The sequence below is a fragment of the Talpa europaea genome (genome assembly GCF_964194135.1).
Source record: "Talpa europaea genome assembly, chromosome: 9".
In the NCBI taxonomy this organism is placed as follows: Eukaryota; Metazoa; Chordata; class Mammalia; order Eulipotyphla; family Talpidae; genus Talpa; species Talpa europaea.
In genome coordinates this window covers 11,225,959-11,246,295 of record NC_140076.1, presented here as the reverse complement: position 1 = coordinate 11,246,295, position 20,337 = coordinate 11,225,959, and the positions used below count along the sequence as shown (strand labels likewise).

Sequence of the window (20,337 nt, the reverse complement as noted above, 5' to 3'; positions counted from 1 at the left end):
AGATGTATGGAGGATGACATAAGGTGCATTGTATGTAAAGAGTTCAGCATAGCATCGGGCACCTAGTGAATGCTCAATAGCCATTAGTGATTATTTTTCACACACAGTAGGCACACAGTAAAATTATGAGGGATGAATCCTCCAGAAGAAAGTATACTTTTAAGAACATGGGACAACCATTTATATACACCTTTCATACCATAGTACCTAACACATGTCTTTCAGGTAATGACTTTCATTTCATACTAGATTGAGAGGGAAAAGATTAAAATGGCCTAATCCATGGAGGATTTCCATAGATGACTAAAGAAAGAAAAGAACTCTTAGAAAAATGACAGATAAAGAGCGAGTAGAGTAGAAGGATGACTAGAATATGTGTCATAAAAACCAGGAGGAAGCAAAGCAGTTGATGAACAGTATTATCAGAGAAAATCAAGACATTATATAAGGACCAGGAAAGTTTTTGGATAGACAGTTTGATGGTTATTCATTCATTCATTCAACAAATACTTATTGAGTGCCTGTTACTTAACAGGAGAGACAAAGTCCTTTCCCTCATGAACTTTACCAGAGGCAAAAGACAGTAAACAAATAGTTAAGTGATAATTTTGTAAGGTAAGTTTTTTCTGAAGAAAAATATAAAGCGGAAGAGGAGGGAGTGAGAAGCATAAGACTTTGTGGTAGAGATTACAAATTTATTTCTTTTTTTAAAGATGTATTTACTTATGCATACAAGAACTGGGGTGTAGACCAGAGGTACGGGGGAGGTGAGAGGATTCACCAGAGACAGAGTGGGGAGCAGAGCAGGCAGATGTACTGAAATACACTGCTGAGGGGAGCAGTGGGCAAGACAGGAGAGATCTGCTGCGCCATGTGGGTCAGCTTCCTGATCGGAACACCTGCTGCCAATGGCTGGCATAGCTTGATAGTGCTGTCTTTAACCTCCGCACCACAGGGAGTCTTAAGGTTGCAAATTTAAAAAAGGACTTAGGGAGCCTATTAAAGTTGCTATTGTTTGAGCAAGACATAAAGCAAGAGAGATAGTTAAGTCACATGGATATCAAAGGTAAAATTACAAAGACCCTGAAGCAGTATTTTCAGGGAACAGCAAGGACACCAGTGTGGGAAGAGTGAGGGCTTTGAGGGGAGAGGAGAGAGTGAGAGAAGATGGGATCTGAGGGACAAGAGGCCATTTTATCTGGAATATACAGAACTTGTAGACCATAAGCATCTTTTTCTCTGAGTAAGATGGAGATCAGAAGTGTTTTAAACAGATAAATTACAGGACCTGACTTAGGTTTACTAGGCTAGAAGCAGGGAAGACAGGAGGATTTTATACAAATCCATGAAATGTCCCTGGCTCAAACCAGATTGGTAATGCAGGTAGCATTTAAAAGAGGCTGGAAGCTGAATAGATTGTGAAGACCAAACCACTAGATTTGTCAGCAAATTGGGCATAAAGTAAGAGAAAGGCATATCAAGATTTTCTGTCTGAGCAGCTGAAAAGTTGGAGAAACAAATTTTAGAGGGAATCATCAAAACCCAGTGTGTCATTGGACACCATTAAATGAAATAAACCTTTGGAATAAATAATTTCCGTCTGATTTCTCCCAAAGTGTTGTAGTCATTAATTATAAACACTAGATTTGTATATACACATGTCCGCGTGTCTAGCACTAAATTTCTATTCATTTCTAACACTTGGTTTCTTCTAGGTCAGTAGTGTTTCATGGGAGTTCAATTTAAGCAGAACTGTTTCTGTTTGATATTCTCCTGTTGTGGGTATTAAAGAGACTGTCAGCAGTACTTAACAACTTCTTTTGTCTTTTTCCTTGGTGTTGATTGGAGCAGCTGAGTTGAAAATAGTGCTCATCTTTCATTGTCAAACTGACTTGAGACAGATGAGAGACTGGCTCACTCTGTTCTCCCTGCAGGCGTCCAGAGAGTAGATGAAGGTGGGTGGAACACTGTACAAGGGGCCAAGAATAGTCGTGTACTGGACCCCTCAAAATTCCTGAAAATCACCAAGGTTAGTACGACATTTAAAACACAGTTTTAACAACCTCAAAACATGACTCAAAATTAGTTCTTGCTCATATCGAATAGGCAAATTTCACACTTTATGGGGTGGTTATTTTTTAATGTAGATGTTTTTCTGCAAGTAGCTATCAATCAGTGTATTCTTTTCTGGCACTAGTCCTTTTTATTTTTATACAGGTTTAGTAAAGAGGAAGTGACTAGGCTAATTCTTAAAGTTATGACATGCTTACTATAAGGGACAGGATATCAGAGATACTTCAGAAACCATAGTCAATTGCAAGCTTTTATACTGTGTATGTATCTTAGCTCTGGGGAAAAAAACAGCCAACCTGTTTGAGTCTAGCCATGAAAAGAATTACTGGTTTGCCATATCCAAGAACTAAAATCACAGAGTACCTAGTCGAAATCATTCTGTGATAAACTGTTAATATACTGTACTTTCCTCTCTTCAAGAATCCAGGAGCAGTTAAGAGGAAAGGATTTTCTCCTGGCAGGTGTTTTCTTTTTTTTTTTTCCTTTTAAGATTTATTTATGCATACTAGAACTGGGGTACAGACCAGAGGTGTGGTGGGGGTGGGGGTGAGCAGATTCACCAGAGACAGAGTAGGGAATAGAACAGGCGCATTGACTGAAATACACTGTTGAAGGGGGCAGCAGACAGGAGAGATCTGCTGCGCTATGTGGGTAGCTTCCTGGCCAGGGATTGAGCTTGTGCTGCAGAGGCTGTGGACAGCTTAACAGTACTGCACCTAATCCCTTGCGCCACCAGGGAGGCCCTCCTAGCAGGTATTTTCAACAGGCATTGATCAGTATGAGGGTGAAGAACCTTGGAGAATGTAAAGAAAGCAGAATTACATTTGTAAAAGTGTAAACTTATGAAAACAGCCCCATGGATTTTGCATATCTCTTCTGTTCCTTACTTATAATACACTTAAAATGGTTTTGGAAGAAGATAAGCCATTTGATTTATATCTTCATGGTTTCGTCAAAGCATCACTTCAGGAAAAAACATTTCTTCTCTGGATCTCAGAGAACAGGCTAGAAACTTGTTATCAAGATTTTGGTACATTCTTCTAGTTGTTTATATCTCAGCGCAGGAATTTCTTTGTGGAATGCAGCTTGATTCCCATCCACTTTCATTTCCCTTAGTTTTAACCATGTTCAAAGAATTTCTTCAACATCAGTCCCAATGTCTTTAAAAATTCTATCAGTACTTAACATTTGTCTGTGTTTTAAAATGCTATTTCTATGCATTGAGCACTAGAAAAAGAGAGCAGTCCTAGTATTAAACCTATAGTATTATTTCCTACATTATTTTTCAAAATGTGTAGATTGTTAATAAATTTTGTTTTAAGATAGTTATGATGTAGTAACTCTACATAAGTATCCTAAGAAGAGTTCAAAACCACTAAATTCATTGTTAACTGGCAGAGATTTTTGTGAAACGACAAAGATATTTTCATATTCTGACAGTACTGCCTTGCACTGTCAGAATATAGAAATATCTTTGTCACAAAGAGCTGCATTAAAGCTTTTGTGCTGTGCTTTATGATAATTTGTATTACAATATTCTGTGCACTTGTACTAATTCTTGGCTAATAACATTCTAGTCTCTTTTTTATTATTCCCCTTTCATAAATGCTCCCATTCCATCCTCCAACCCGAGCCCAACCTATAGTAAGCTTTGCTAAAATGGGCAATGTTTGAATCTTGTAACCTATTTTCTGACAATCATGTTGAAGAGATTAGTAAGTTAATGTAGTATTTGTGCATTGCTTTTTCTTTTTTAATTACTGGGTATTTTTCTACAAGAGGAATCATTAGACACTGCTTACATTTGGCATACCATCTTAAAAGGAAGACCTGAATCTTTACATGCTCCAGACCTGTGGTTTTCAAATTGTGTTTTGTAGAAGCCGTATTTCAAGGAAGTGCTTCAGGGGCCACAGGAATTCCAGTTTAAAGTGAACAGCTCCAGTTTATGTTTCCTAGGTTCTACGCTAAATTTTTTTGCTAAAATTGGTCTACTGCGATAGAAAGACACAAACTGTTTTTCTAGAATATTTCCTACAATTGACTTGTCGTCACTTATGTTACAGCCCACAATTGATGAGAAAATTCAGTTGGTACCTAAAGCACAGCTGGGCAGCTGGGGGAAAGGCAGCAGTGGTGGAGCAAAGGCAAGTGAGTCTGGTACGTATGGAGTCTCTCTTTTCTGGAACCTGAATGCAGTCCTAGCATTCATCTTACAATGCATGCCCACAATCATTTATTGATGATTTTAGGAAAAGACCTATAGACTAATTGTCCCCAAACTTCTTGGTGACCTACTTTGACTAATGCCAATGGAAGGTTTCCTCCTTGGTAAGGATCATTAGGTATTTAAAATAATTTTTAAAATATTTTTCGTTCAGCGGGCCTCCCCTGGTGACGCAGCAGTTGAGCACTGGGCTGCGAGGCTGCCTGCAGCCTCTGCGGAACCTGTTCGTTCCCTGGCCACCTGCAAGGGTCCCACAAAAAAAAAATAAATATTTTTCATTCAGCAAGGCTATTTAAGATATGAATCTTGAAGATTCCTTTGTTTGCAAATTCAGTATAATTAGAGAAATCACTTCGGATCCCAAATTAAAAAGGGAAATTGATTTTGCTGAGAAAGGTATTAAAATCCAGAAGTATTTAACTTGAGGGAGATGTAAAAGAATAAAGAATAGAATTGGAGTGAAATACTTGTAAAAAATCTTTATCAAAAGTTAGATTTTAAGAGATCTAACTTAGGACAGAAATGTTCGGACCATCACAAACACATCTCAGTAGCTGAAGAAGCCAAATGGAAGAAAAACCTCACTGTTAATATCCTTCCCGTAATTCCTTTTTACTAAGTAATTTCTGTCTTAAATTAAAAAGAATTTTCATTATTTACTCAATTCACATGAGATCATAGCATGTACATTTGGCTTTTTAAAGTGAAATAATTTTTGCTTTTGCTTGCCTTCCTTCTTCGTCTGTTTATCACCCCCGCTCCCATGCCCTATGTAGAATAATTTGCTTTTGAAGGAACAAGTGGTTGTAATAAAGATTTCTACATTCTTTTAAATATAAAATGCCTGCTAACACTTTGCTTCTCAGAGTATAGTCTGTGAACCAAGAGATTCGTATCACCTGGGTAGGCTTATTGGAAATGCCTAGTCTCAGGCCCTATGCTAAGGAGGTGGATGAATAAAAGCTGCAGTTTACTCATGTGGCTTGTATTATTTTTTCTCAATCCTCAATACCTATAGATGCCTTGCGGTCAAGTGCTTCCAGTTTAAATCGGTTCTCTGCTTTGCAACCCCCAGCACCCTCAGGGTCTACGTCATCTACACCTTTAGAGTTTGATTCCCGAAGAACCTTAACCAGGTGAGAAGCCCTCTCTCCTTGTTAACTCAGGACTGTTCTGCTAATCAGTCAGTGTCTCTCTCTCTCTCCCCCCCCCCCCATAAATTGAATTCCTTTCATTTCTAAAGTGAATGTGGATGGATTCCTTCCATCTCTAAGATTGATTTCCTCTTTCTTTTCCTACTCTAATTTTTACATGCTGTAATTTTTAGGATAAAAACATAATTGGGTGGTGGATTTGAGGTGGCATGGAAGGTGTAAGGGCCGGACTGGGCACAGTGCAGGTTTTCTGATCCCATGCAGACTGGGTAAAGGAGGAGTCAGAGTCCTCAGTGGTTTTTTGCAGGTCTTTTATTGGGGTTCACCAGGCATATGGCAGGCAGGGGTGCTGGCTGGGGGCCTGAGCAAGTCTTTACTCTATCTGAGCTCTCTGGAGTTCGTTCTGCTGCTTCTCGGCTTTTCTTTCGGCTTCGGCTTCTACTGCTGCTACTGGTGCTTCTGCTGCTGCTGGCGTCCCCCCGTGACGCCGCCCTTAAAAAGCACAGTCTTAGCTCAGCTGAATCCCATCTACCTATGCCCACAGCCTATTCCAGGTGCCCGCCATCAGGCATGCATTCAGGACAAGGATCCATCATCTATCCTGATGGTGGAAGGGCAGAAAAGCCTGACATTTTCTTTGCCCTACAGTCCACCCCCTCAGGGTTTTCTGCCATACAGTCTATACATATATATATACAATTTTCTAAGCAAACAAACAATGCAGCCATGGCCCACAAAAGCAAATACATCAAATATAACAAAATACAACAGAACACAAATAAGTCCAGGCAGGGCACCAACCTAGTGCAAAAGACCATTATTGGTACCAGCAGATGAGCCACCATATCTGCTGCCGAAGGCACTGCTCATACAAGGGAGGGGAAATCACACACGGCATCTGCTATAACATACCAGGAGCCATCAGGCTTCCTGGCCTTCTCTGGCTGTAGTCTAGGCTACAAGGCACACACAGCATCCACCCCCAGGATGCACTAGCTCTGGGATTGGCGATTTTATTCTGTTGGGGGTAATTGCCAATCCTCAGGGTTTCTGTCTGCAGTTGCTCCAACACTAGGCCTTCATAGCCACCCATGCGACTCGCAGACCCCTGCACTCAGGCCAACCCACTGCACAAACACCTGGGTCGGGGAGCCAAACTCTACATACGGCTTGGGCTCCACCCCAAGCCACGTTCCCCACCCGTCCCCCAAGAACGGGTTCCTCAGCTCCTCACCCTCACTCAAGAATGAGCAGGGCATCACCCACAGGTGATTTTACGAGACTCACAGGGCTTCAGCATACCCAGGCTGCTTAACAGCCGCTTAGGGCTTCTCAAGTTAGCATCAGTACCAGCTTTTGCCTTCTTAGTTGGCTTTTCTCCTCCACCTGGCTGCTGGGCATAACAGGCTGCTTTTGGCCATCTAGGCCCACTGGCCACCCCCAGATTCTCAAAGAAAAACATAACCTGCCAAGGTCCTCCACCTTCTGGCAGGATTGTCATTCCAAGTTTATCAGTCCATGTCCATCAATTGAAGTCTATTGGCCTCTCCCTGCATCAGCACCGGCGAGCTCTGAATCGTTGTCCTCTCCTCCCCGACGATTCTGCTGCCTCAGGGGTCGTTGGCTGGTCCTTTCGGGTGTCCTTGTCTGGTTCTCTCGGGCGTCTCATTCACGCCCGGTCTCGTCCTGTAGCTCGTGGACGTTGTCCACCTTCTGTGCTGCCATGGCGCCTCCAGCGTCATCACAGGCAAACAGTCTGTTCTCCTTAGTCCCTCCAGGTCTTTGGAGGGCTCCACTACCCGTCTGCATGGATCCTGCAGACTACGCCAATTGTAAGGGCCGGACTGGGCACAGTGCAGGTTTTCTGATCCCATGCAGACCGGGTAAAGGAGGAGTCAGAGTCCTCAGTGGTTTTTTGCAGGTCTTTTATTGGGGTTCACCAGGCATATGGCAGGCAGGGGTGCTGGCTGGCAGGCCTCCCAGCCCCCAGCAAGTCTTTACTCTATCTGAGCTCTCTGGAGTTCGTTCTGCTGCTTCTCGGCTTCTCTTCCGGCTTCGGCTTCTACTGCTGGTACTGGTGCTGCTGCTGCTGCTGGCGTCCCCCCGTGACGCCGCCCTTAAAAGCACAGTCTTAGCTCAGCTGAATCCCATCTACCTATGCCCACACCCTATTCCAGGTGCCCGCCATCAGGCATGCATTCAGGACAAGGATCCATCATCTATCCTGATGGCGGAAGGGCAGAAAAGCTTGACATTTTCTTTACCCTACAGAAGGGAAGGCAAATTACCTGGCAGATAGCTAATGGTTTGCGCCTTAAGAAAGCCAGTCTACCCAGAGAGCCTTAGAGACACTTGCAGGGCTCTCCAAGCTAAAGCCTCAGAATATCGTAGATTAGCTTACTCCCCTCAAGCTTGTGGCTTAAAGGGCATAACACGTCATTTATGTACAGTAAGTCATAAGTCATAGGTGACTAGAAATTGCAACTTTAAGCAGAACAATATATAATGAAAGCATGTCCTTGAATGACATTTTCATCATCAGCAGCCAGGATTTCTTTTCTCTCGTCAATAGGATGAAAGGACACTGGAGGAAACATTATCTGAGGACTTGTTTCGCTTCTCTGTCACAATGCTTAAGTTCTATTTGAGGTTATTTTTTTTGTAACTCTTTGTTCTATTTTCCTACTTCCTAATTTCATTTCTAGGAGTGATAACATCAAGTGTTGGCTGGTTTGTGGAGAATGAATGAGAACTTGTAGAATAGTTACAGAGAACAAAATTTTTTATTTAATTACATTTAGAGCTGATTTTTCTTTAAGCTTTCAGTCATTTTGTTTCAGTAGACTTTCTGAACTATGTTACATTTCCTTGGCTTCTGAAGTAAAATATTTTTAGCACAAATCAACTTTTTAATGTTTTGGATTGTCATTTGGCTGTCATCAGTTGTGCTATTGATGTTGGAGAATGCCCTGCCATAAATCTCCCCTGATGGCTGTTTCCAATTACTTGTGTGTGCTTATTCACAGTGTCAGACAGCTGTCCTGCCTCTCAGTCTCTCCTCTCTTTTAATTTGCTACTTCTTATCTGCCATGGGCCACAGAACTGTTTGCTAAGGTGGCTAGAAATGTCTAAAAGAGAACTAACTGAGGAGATAGATTCTTAAAATGAATAAAAAGTGCGACTTGGCTGTGCAAAGAATTCTTCCATTATTTGGTTCCATATATTTGAAGTTTCTGAATAAATGAAGTATCATTGTGTAATTTCTAAGATAAGTGCTTTAGGTGTTCTGTTTTCCTTTCACTCATCCAGTTCATACACTCATCACTGTCTCCTTATTTGTAAAATTTTTTTTTAACTGCAAAAGGAATTGCTGGGCCTCCCCGGTGGCGCAGCAGTTGAGCGCTGGGCTGCGAAGCTGCCCATAGCCTCTGCAGCGCTGGTTCGATTCCTGGCCACCGGCGAAGGTCCCACATGGTGCGCACACCTCTCCTGCCGCGCCCGCTGCTCCCCTCAGCAGTGTACTTCATCATTCTGCCTGTTCTGCTCCCGCTCTGGCTCTGGTGAATTCTCTCACCCTCCTGTGCTTCTGACTATACCCAGTGCTTGTATAAATAAATAAATCTAAAAGAAAAAAGGAAAAGAAAAAGGAATTGTATTGACTTTAAAATTTTTAGTGGCATCATTTTAACTTCTAAGAAAAAAGTATATTCATAGCTTACAATTCTCTTTAACTTACTGGTTTTATTTTTACTATAAATGCACTTTGAAATATAATTGGTGCCTCACACCTAAAGTTATCTGTGAAAGAATAATCCACACATTTTTAGTGTTACTTTATAATTTAAATACATATGGTGGTCTTTACTTTATAATTTACCTTGTAAATTACTTTATAATTTAAATACATAGGGTGGTCTTTCTTTTGAAAAGTATTGTTTTGTCTTTTAAGTCGTGGAAGCATGGGCAGAGAGAAGAACGACAAGCCCCTTCCATCTGCGACAGCTCGTGCGAATACTTTCATGCGGGGCAGCAGCAGCAAAGACTTGTTAGACAATCAGTCTCAAGAAGAGCAGCGAAGAGAAATGCTAGAGACTGTGAAACAGCTCACGGGAGGTATGGATGTGGAGAGGACCAACGCCGAGGCTGACAGAAACAAACCCAGAGAGGCAGGTGAGAGACCTTGTGTGAACAGATGCAAATGAAGAGGTGGGCTTTAAATTTGGAAGAAAAAGTACAAAGGAGACTTTATGCCAAAGTAGAATTCAGAAACAGTACAGGGTAACACATAGTGCCTTAAAAGTCAAACAGCATCTTTGTAATTTGTAACATGGTTCTCATTCCTAAGGTATTCCTATTTCAGTAATTTGTAAATTTTCCCCCTTTTCTATTAAATGTTGCAATAATGACGTCCTCATGTATACTAAGCAGCAGTTGAAAAGTCTGACATTATTAAGGCCATTGCAAGGCAAACCAAAGAGAAGGTACCAGGTTGTCTTTCTGGCCTTCATCTTCCTTGGTGTATCCTCTGTGGTTTTTCATATGTTTACTTTGTATATACCCAGAGAACTGACTCAATTAATGCTGTAAAAATTGCCTCTTTTTTTTTGGTGGGACCCTCGCCAGCGGCCGGGGAATGAACCGGTGCTGCAGAGGCTGCAGGCAGTCTCGCAGCCCAGCGTTCAACCGCTGTGCCACCAGGGGAGGCCCAAAAAATTGCCTCATTTTTTCAACCTGTGTTTTTGTTTTCTTTTTTGTTAAATGGGGGTCATAAGTATAACTATCTTATAAGGATAATGAGCATAGCTACCTTGTAGGGTTAATATAAAGACTAAATGAGAATACATTTAAATAGCTATATTACCTGATAAATAGTTTTCAAAATGTATTAGGTATAATGATGGTAGTAAAGACAGCAATGAAAAATAATTTTCAGTGTCTTTTAAATTTTACTCTTAAAATAATATTGGTTGTTTATAACATTTATATAGCTTTCTTATTTGTTTCACTATTTGTATTGCTTCTCATGACTATGGTCTCTAAATGGATTTCAGTGGCAAATTAAAATGTCTTCTCCCAACAGATAGAGACTTCAGCTCTCTTAGCTTTAGGGAATGTGCTCAGTAGTTGTTTTGTAAACCTAAGAAAACAGGAAATGAAAGTATCTTGAGTGCAGTGAAGAATGTAGCCCAGGTACTTTATGCATGTTTATTGTCTGGGTCATTTGTTCATTCACCACATAACCTACTAAGCACCTAGTGAATTCTGAACACTTAGTCCCTGCACTTGGCTTTCAGCCCGCAGGGTCATAAAGATCTTTCTCAAATAATTTATTGAAGAGTCTAAATACAAATGTAGGAAAATGCTTTGAAGGAAAGGAACATAGTTCTAAGAGAATATTCAGAGGCGCCATATAGAGGTAGCACAGAGAAATGTCAGGGAAGACTTGCCTTGGGTCTGAAAGGCAAATAGAAATTAAAAGAGTTTTGCAGAGTGAGACAGGAATGGAGCAGAGGGAAAAGAGCATTCCAGTTAAGAGTGGCACTACCAATAAAAAATTTTAAAAATTAAGAGTAAGAGGAGCACCATGAGCAAACTGAGAATAGGGGAACCATATTCTGGTCAAACAGCCACCGGAGGTTAGTGTGGCTAAAACTCGTACTGCAGCCCCATGTGTTCTCAACCACGGAATCGGTGGTGGAATCAAAACACAAAAGAAGTCAAAAAAATCCTATTATAGGGCCTCCCCGGTGGCACAGTGGTTGAGCGCTGGGTTGCGAAGCTGCCCGCAGCCTCTGCAGCGCCGGTTCGATCCCCGGCTGCTCCCCGGCCACCAGAGGAGGATCCCACATGGTGCGCAGACCTCTCCTGCCGCCCGCTGCTCCCCTCAGCAGTGTACTTCGGTCCTTCTGCCTGCTCTGCTCCCCGCTCTGGCTCTGGTGAATTCTCTCACCCTCCCGCGCTTCTGACTGTACCCAGTGCTTGTATAAACAAAACAAACAAACAAATAAATAAACATGCCTCTATTAAAAAAAAAAAAAAGATTTAAAAAATCCTATTATAAAACTTAAAGTCCCTATGTCCTTATACTTGCTATAGATTATGAAGTTATATTATGCATGTATTCTGAAATATATGTTCTGTTTTCTGCTTTTAGGTGTCTTGCTTTGTCAAATTTGTATCTACTTTAAGGCCTTTACTGAAGAAACAATATAATGATACATAAATGTCAACTATAATCTTACCATTTTAATGATATTTGTCATTTTTACTTTCTAATTTTTCAACCTCACTAGTGACAAAGCCAGAAATGCCAGCAACATCAGCCACTGACAAGCCTACCTTGTCAGAAGAGGATGTGGTCAGGAAGTCCAGATCTATCATTGATGAATTTCTACACATTAATGATTTTAAGGTAAATGAAACTTTTTTAAAGAAGAAAGCAACAGGGCCTCTCTGGTGAAGCAGGGGTTAAAGATACAGCCCTACCAGGCTATCGCCAGCCACTGCAACATAAGTTCGATCTGTGGCCAGGGAGCTGGCCTACATGGTGCAGCAGACCTCTCCTGTCTCACCCGCTGCTCCCTCAGCAGTGTATTTCAATAGATCCGCCTGTTCTGCTTCCCACTCTGTCTCTGGTAAATCCTCTCACCCCCTCATCTCTGGCCTACACCCAGTTCTTGTATGCATAAATAAGTATCATGTTGTGATTCATAAATAAGTAAATCCTTAAAAAAAAAAGAAAAAGAAAAAAAAGGCAACAGCAATACAGAAGCTCCTGTGACAGAGAGATAGTAACTTGATTCTGGTCTAAATCAATTGTCATTGTGAACGGGTAAGACTTAGAGTGAGTAATCCAAGTCCTACACTTGCATTTCTACCAAGTACTCACTTTTAAATTGATACTGTAGTTTACAAGATCCAGTGGGAGAAAGAGAGAACAGGTACTAGTATATCCCTAGTATGGGATGGACAAGTGAACTTTGATATTAATGTTAAAAAACAAACAACGTTATTATGAGACATTCCTAACTCCCTGTATTATTATATGTATTACCTGTGATGATCTTTACGGTTATTTTATTGTCATTCTCATTAATTTTTTAACTATGGCTGACATTACTTTTTCTTTATTCATTAAGTAGGAAACTGGCGCAAAGGAGTTCACAGTGTGCCAGGGTCACACAACTTAAGTGAAAAATCAGTGAACGCTATAGAAAGAGTCAAAGAACATACTTCTCATGCTGTGATTCATTAGATTGCTAGAAAATACGGAATATTAAAAGTTGTAGTTTTTTGTTCTGTGAAAAGAGGTTGGAAAATGTGGAAGACTTAGAAGAAATTGAAAGGGCTAAGGAAGGGTGAGAAACAAAGTCAACATGGGAAGAAGCATTGGAGATTGGCTTTAGAAATAATTTGGATATGTACAGTCACTGAGCAGCAAATGCTTTGAAGGGGGGAAAGCATGAACTGTTGGAGGAAGAGGGAGAAAAAGACTTTAGTAACACCTGACTGCAGCAAGAGACTCTGCAGTGTCCTCCATTAGCCCTGGGGGCCAGGTCTGCAGTAGGAAAGGAAATGTCAGTTCTGGCCCAGGAATTGTATGTTACCTTCAGTGTATGAGACAGCTGTGCTGCAGAGTGGCACTAAGGACCAGGTAATAATGGTGGACATAGATTGAGGACTTACTATAGATGCTATTCTGCATGTTTTAGTTCATTTAATCCTCACATCATCTCATTGTTAATACTTTTAAAATAGCTGTTTCACAGGTAAGGAAACTGAGATCAGAGATATAAAGTAACTTGCTCTGGGTCCTACTGTTGATAATTGGCAGACTCAGACTCAGAGCCAGGCTTCTAGCTTCAGAGCATAAACTATACTTTGTCTTGTTACCTCAGGGTACTTATTTGTCATGTTAAAGGCTTAAGGAGTTCATCCTAAAGAGGAGGATTTTGTTTGTTTTTCACATTTTATTAGGTGTTGCTATCATTAACAATATTACAAATTAGTATTTATTGAGTCTTTGTTTTGTGCTTGGCATTGTGCCAAGGGCATGTGTATACATTTTGGGTGCATTTCTCACCTATTCTAGGAAGTCAAAGCTGAGAGACTATTAACATTCCCAAACTCAGTAGTAAGAGGCAGTCAGGGGGCCCCCCCGGTTGCGCAGCGGTTGAGCGCTGGGTTGTGAAGCTGCCCGCAGCCTCTGCAGCGCTGGTTCGATTCCCGGCTGCTCCCCGGCCACCGGAGGAGGGTCCCACATGGCGCGCAGACCTCTCCTGCCGCCCGCTGCTCCCCTCAGCAGTGTACTTCGGTCCTTCTGCCTGCTCTGCTCCCCGCTCTGGCTCTGGTGGATTCTCTCACCCTCCCGCACTTCTGACTGTACCCAGTGCATGTATAAACGAAAAACGAACAAACAAGTAAATAAATAAATAAATAAATAAATAAATAAATAAATAAATAAAAAGAGGCAGTCAGGATTTGTCTGATTCCACAGCCTGTATTTTTAGACTCTATGCTGTGTATTTAATGAGTACCTAAAATGAACCAACCACATTTTAGGGAACACCGCCTAAGTATAATGTAGTATTTGTGATGAGCAACATAGTCTCCTTTAATGGGTCTTTTATGGAGCTTATGTTCTAGTGGGAGATACAGATAAGGCTGACCCTAATGATAGGTAATAAATAAGCATTAATTACCCCAATAGAGTTATCTCAGTTTGCACATTAAAGGACTTTGATTCAGGACATGGAATTTGTATTTCATAATATTCCATTGTCAAGTTTTGTTTTTTGTTTTTTTTTAAAGATTTATTTATTTATGCAACAAGAGCTGGGGTATAGGCCGGAGATGCAGGGGGTGAGAGGATTCACCAAAGACAGAGTGGGGAACAGTACAGGCAGATTGACCAAAGTACACTGCTGAGGGAAGTAGCGGACGAGACAGGAGAGGTCTGCTGTGCCATGTGGGTTGCTCCCTGGCTGGCCGGGGATCGAACTCATGCAGCAGAGTCTGTGGATTGCTTCATAGTGTAGTGCTTAACCTCTTGCACCACCAGGGTGGCCCCTATCAAGTTTTTTAAATAATCTTAAGATAGGCAAACATTGTGTAGAAAATACTATTTCTTTTTAAAAGATTTTATTTATATAAGAACTGGGGTACAGGTCAGAGGCGTGGGAGGGTGAGAGAATTCAACAAAGAGCGGGGAGCAGAACAGGCAGACGGACCGAAGACATTGCTGAGGGGAGCAGCCCAGTGGGCGAGGCGGGAGAGATCTGCCACGCCATGTGGGTTTCTCCCTGGCCGGCCGGTAATCGAACTCGAGCTTCAGAGGCTGCGGACAGCTTCACAGTGCGATGCTCAACCCACAGTGCCACCAGGGAGGCCCTAGAAAATACTTATAAAGATATACTATTCTTTTGTTTTAAATATGACTACTACTGTCTCTATCAGCCTGCATTGTACTGAGCTATATTATATTTAAAATATATATATGAAAACTGTCTTGTTCATGCTGCTTTCTACTGACTTGTCGTAAGTGAAAGATTTTACACTTATTTTAACACATGAGTAATGCTATCCAGGTTGAGTTAAACTTTTACTTGCTTTTTGAACAGGAAGCCATGCAATGTGTGGAAGAGTTGAATGCCCAAGGCCTGTTACATGTGTTTGTGAGAATGGGAGTGGATTCCACCCTGGAAAGGAGCCAAATCACCAGGGACCACATGGGCCAATTACTACATCAACTGGTGCAGTCAGAAAAACTCAGCAAACAGGACATTTTCAAAGGGTCAGTATCCTCCTCAAGAGTGATATTTAGTTACAAGACTTGTAAGTACTATTTAATTTTAAAAATACAAATCTTTTTATTAAAGTATTTAGCTTTTTCCATAGATTAAAATTGTGTCCTCTGTAATATGTTGTCGTATAATATGTTGGCTCATTTAATGGCATTATAGATTATGCTGGGGAATAAAGGTTATCTTCTCGTTTTCTATGTCGTACTGTTGGACCTATATTATGATTTAAGTTAGACAGTAGGGTCCCCATCACTGCAGAGAAACTCTGAGACCCTCGCTAGCCTAACTACTTGTAAAACCCTGAATGTTGTTCAAAGAGAAAGTTGGTTTTTTTATTGTTTGGGGTTGTTTTGGGGTTTTTTGTTTGTTTTGGTGATAAAATGCTGGACAATTGATTTAAAGCTAAAAGCTTATTCTTTTCAATAAACCTTTGTGGTTTTGACTAGGAAGTGCTTGTCTGTCCTACTTTGCTTTGTAGAAGGATATGTAACTCTAAGTTATTAATGAGACAGGCTCTTCCAGGTCAGTTTCATTATAACTCCTGTTGATGGCTGGTTTGATGACATCCAGCTGTTACTGGTGTGTCCTCATTTGATCCAGGTCTGATATCTTTTGGTATCAGATGAATTGAATATGGTAAAAAAAAAAAAAAAAATTTGTTTTAGCTGCCATGTTGTGAATATTAGTATTTTCTTTCTTTCTTTCTTTCTTTTTTAAAGATTTATTTATTTATTTATACAAGCACTGGGTACAGTCAGAAGCGTGGGAGGGTGAGAGAATTCACCAGAGCCAGAGCGGGAAACAGAACAGGCAGACCGACGAAATACACTGCTGAGGGGAGCAGCGGGCGCGGCAGGAGAGGTCTTCGCGCCATGTGAGACCCTCACCGGTGGCCAGGGATCGAACCAGCGCTGCAGAGGCTGCTGGCAGATTCACAGCCCAGCTCAAGGCCCTGAATATTAGTATTTTCATCACATGTTACTGAGCTGGAAATGTGCATTTAATGCAAAGACATTCAAGCATCTGTTGCATAACAAGTAGATGTCAAGTAGTTAACAAGTTTTGAGGTCAGACAATTGGCATTAAGAATTCACAAAACCCAGAGCTTTAAGATGTGGTTGAGGGCCTCCCTGGTGGCGCGAGATGTTAAGCACTGCACTATGAAGCAATCTGCAGCCTCTACAACATGAGTTCGATCCCCAGCTGGCCAGGGAGGAACCCACATGGTGCAGCAGACCTCTCCTATCTCGCCCACTGCTCCCCTCAGCAGTGTATTTTACTCAGTCTGCCTGTTCTGTCTCTGGTGAGCCCTTTCACCAGGCATCTCTGGCCCATACCCCAACTCTTGTATACATAAATAGATAAATCTTTTCTAAAAATAAATAAATACAATGTGGTTGAGATGCAAACTGTTTTGCTATGGCACCTTCAGAAAGATGGCCCTGCCTAGTAGTGGTACCACTTTTGAAGTGAAAAAATTTAATGACATGTAGACCTCTGAAGTTGGTAAAAGAGTAGCATGCTCTGACTAGAAACTGGGACTTCAGTGAAAAAAGCACGCATTTGATAATCTGCAGAGATCTAAAAGGATATGAAGATAAATACCACTTGCCTTTATTTTAACCCCTTCATTCATTCCTTCCTTCCCTTAGATTATGTATATTGTAATTATGTGAATCTTTTCAATAGCTAAATTCACTTTTATTCTTATATGCTGTCTATCAGGATAATTAATTAACAAAGTCTTGAGGGCCTCCATGGTGGCCTAGGGGTTAAGTCTCAGCACTATCACTGCTAAGGCCTAAGTACAGGAGTTAACACGTGTTGGCCAGGGAGTTAACACATGTGGTGCAGCAGACCTCTCCTGTCTTGCCCGCTGCTCCCCACAGCAGGGTATTTCAGTAAATCCTCCTGTTCTGCTCCCCACTCTGTCTCTGGCAAATCCTCTCACCCCCCCCCCCCCATACTTCTGGCCTACCCAGTTCTTACATGCCAAAAAAAAAAAAAAGTTTAAAAAAATGTAAAAAACCTCACAAAGTCTTGATAGATGTTTTTGTGCTTATAAATGAATAGCTATGATTTTCAGGCTAAATTAGACTGTGTGCTGATATTTCATATTTGACTTTCCTATTCAAATCCCATTTCTTTTAATTCACCTTGAAAAATATTTCATAGCATGAAAAGCCTAAAACCATTAGCTTTTCTTTTAGAGGTGCAAAAATGTGTAATATGCCAAGATGAAGATACTAATAATGTTGTCAGAATTTTTAATTTCCATCCAGTTTTTTCCCCCATTGTAAGCTCCTCAAGGACAAAGATTTTTATCTTCTTTTCGTATCTGGTCTCTATTAAAGTTTTTAGTGAATACTTCTGACTGATTCAGGATATAATACTCAACTGTGGTAAACTCTTTATAGCATTGGATTAAATTGAATAGATAGCTGTGCCCCTCTTCCCCAAACTTCCTATCATTAAAGTCTTTCAAATGCCACCTTTATGCATTTGTGTTGGAATAGCCTGGTACCATAGATCATGTTCTTTATAATATTAAGCCCTCTCTGGGGGCCTCCCCAGTGCGAAGCTGTCCACGGCCTCTGCACTGCCGGTTCGATCCCCCGCCGGCCAGGGAGAAACCCACATGGTGGGACAGACCTCTCCTGCTTTGCCCACTGCTCCCCTTGGCAGTGTCTTCGCTCCGTCTGCCTATTCTGCTCCCCGCTTTGTCTCTGGTGAATTCTCTCACCCTCCCTTGCTTTTGACCTGTACCCCATTTCTTGTATAAATAAATAAATCTTTAAAAAAAAAAAAGCCCTCTCTGCAAGTGTGCTTTTGTTTGAGCTATTATCTCTTTCTTCCTATGCTAAATATTAGCTGAGAGCAGGGATTTGCTTACAGTAACTTTAAGCCTAGAACAGTATCTAACATAGCAAGTGCTTAATAGGTATTTGTTAACTGACTGGTTGTTGGTTTCTTAATTTAATCTTACTTTTGAATGGCCTTTGCATGTGAATTTTTTCCTGTTCTTTTCAGTTTTTCAGATATATTGGAATTGGCAGATGACATGGCCATTGATATTCCCCATATTTGGTTGTACCTTGCTGAACTGGTGACCCCCATGTTAAAAGAAGGTGGAATCTCCATGAGAGAACTTATCATGTAAGTTGTAATTATGATGTCAAGTTAAACTGAGGCAAAATACACAAACTGACCCTCTGGCATTGTGCTGTTCTGTTAGTGCCTTTGGGTACTCACAGATGTGGCCTGAGACTCTTTAATACTTTCAATTTCAATATTGCAATGTCACATTATACTAGATCTGTGCTGGAGAAGTGTTAGGAATATTATTACCCTCGTGGTTCACTGGGGTTAGTGATGATCATGGCTGTGCTCCAGAATCACCATGTTAATCTGGCTTTTATGACTGTTCTTGCTCAAAAGCTATGGGAAGTTTTATTTCCACATAATAGCTTTTCAGACTGCCAGCTACAAAGCACATGCTTAGATTGTGATTGAGATATATATATATATATATATAGAGAGAGAGAGAGAGAGAGAGAATGAGAGAGAGAGAGAGACAATTCTAGATTTGGACAGGAGTGGAAAATTGTTGCTACATTGCATAGAACAGTGTTTCAAACATTAATGTTTTCTAAAAGCTGATCATAGGATCAAATTCAGAAAAACTGCTATATCCCTTTTCTTTGAGATTCACAGAGTATATTACAACACATTAAAGATTATGAGAACCCTAAACTAAGCAAAAGCCAATAAAAACTTTTAGCTTTGTTAAATTCAGCATTGCCTCCCTTAATTGACTATAGAATCCTCTTTTGAGAATGATTATTGATAACTTATGGAATAGTTTAGGAAATACTATTAGGATTTTAGGAAATAGCTAGGATTTTCAGACTTTGAGGAAGTTGATCCTTTTCATTTCATCCATGTTTTAAAGAAGAATTTTCCCTGTGTTAAGAACACATCATAACTAAGTCTCACAAGTCCCTGTTACCTAAGGTGCTTCTCTCCTTTCAGCTTGAAGTGGAGTTTATAGAAACATAACAAATTATTAAGTGCGCTTCGCATTGCTTCTAACCCTGAAGCAGTTTAAAGTAAAATAGAAAAACCAGGAGTTATAAAGTACCTTTGCAACCTCTCTACGAAGCATAAAGTGAACCTGAAGTCTCTGAACTACTGCTGCCAAGTGTGCCCTGGAGCCCTGACTTGTCTAGTGTTGTTTATGTTGCACAGTATCTGTTCTTCTGGCACACATTGTTTGCCTGATTTTCTAGAACAGTGCCTAATCATTTCTCCTATCTTTTACAGAGAATTTAGCAAACCTTTACTTCCTGTTGGAAGAGCTGGGGTCTTTCTTTCTGAAATACTGCACCTTCTATGCAAACAAATGGTGAGTGTGAAACTGAGAGTCAGACTCAATAGCATAATAAGGACATTTATTTTGATCTTGGGTTATTTCTGAATAGCTTAAGTATCACTATGTAACTTTTCTTATTTGAAAAAAAGAGAGCGAGAAAAAGCAAAGAAAAAAAAGTGAGGTTTTTGTTTTCAAACTCATTTCTTCCAGAGATGTTTTGAGATTATTCTTTCCAAGTTTCTGGATCATGGGTTAGTAATCTGATTAGAAATAGGCTGTAAAAACAATTCTTCAGGATTGTGAGTTTCTGTCTGAAGGTTTAGTTTATTTTAATTTAATAAATATACTGCTCAATTCTTTGCAAAGCTCTAGGCTAGAATCTCAACCTGCAAAGACACCTAAATCTTCAAAGAATTTATAGACGAGAAAGGAAGACAAATTTAAACCAAGCTTTTTTTTTTTTATTGTATTTTGTTTTTTTATTTAGGTAGCTTTGGTTTATAGCACTGTATGTGATTCAGAGTTATAAAGTCATATCTCCTCAGATGTATGTTACCACAACACACCCACTACCAGGGCACCCGTAATCTTCCCTCATAGTCCATTGGGCCCCCTCCCCCTTCTGCTCCCTATTCCCTACCCTCCCGCTCTAGTAGCCTCAATTCTGCAGGCAGATTTCTAGGATTTGTTTGCTTTGATCATAGCTAA

The 20,337-nt window shown here is 40.7% G+C and overlaps 1 protein-coding gene across 17 annotated transcripts in view; it reads left to right on the top strand.

Moving 5' to 3' along the window:
- EIF4G3 (eukaryotic translation initiation factor 4 gamma 3) overlaps window positions 1-20,337 on the top strand; it is a gene marked incomplete at both ends in the record, with an annotated part of 137,144 nt that overhangs the window by 98,805 nt on the left and 18,002 nt on the right. For 14 of the 17 annotated variants that reach the window (XM_084241969.1, XM_084241978.1, XM_084241976.1 and 11 more), the window contains 8 exons: window positions 1,935-2,029; window positions 4,140-4,233; window positions 5,319-5,436; window positions 9,404-9,624; window positions 11,748-11,866; window positions 15,075-15,247; window positions 18,288-18,413; window positions 19,581-19,662. In XM_084241969.1, the coding sequence (XP_084098095.1) occupies window positions 1,935-2,029; window positions 4,140-4,233; window positions 5,319-5,436; window positions 9,404-9,624; window positions 11,748-11,866; window positions 15,075-15,247; window positions 18,288-18,413; window positions 19,581-19,662 (1,028 nt within the window). The remainder of the gene's footprint in view (window positions 1-1,934; window positions 2,030-4,139; window positions 4,234-5,318; window positions 5,437-9,403; window positions 9,625-11,747; window positions 11,867-15,074; window positions 15,248-18,287; window positions 18,414-19,580; window positions 19,663-20,337) is intronic. The other 3 variants (XM_084241974.1, XM_084241973.1, XM_084241984.1) reach the window with 1 other exon arrangement.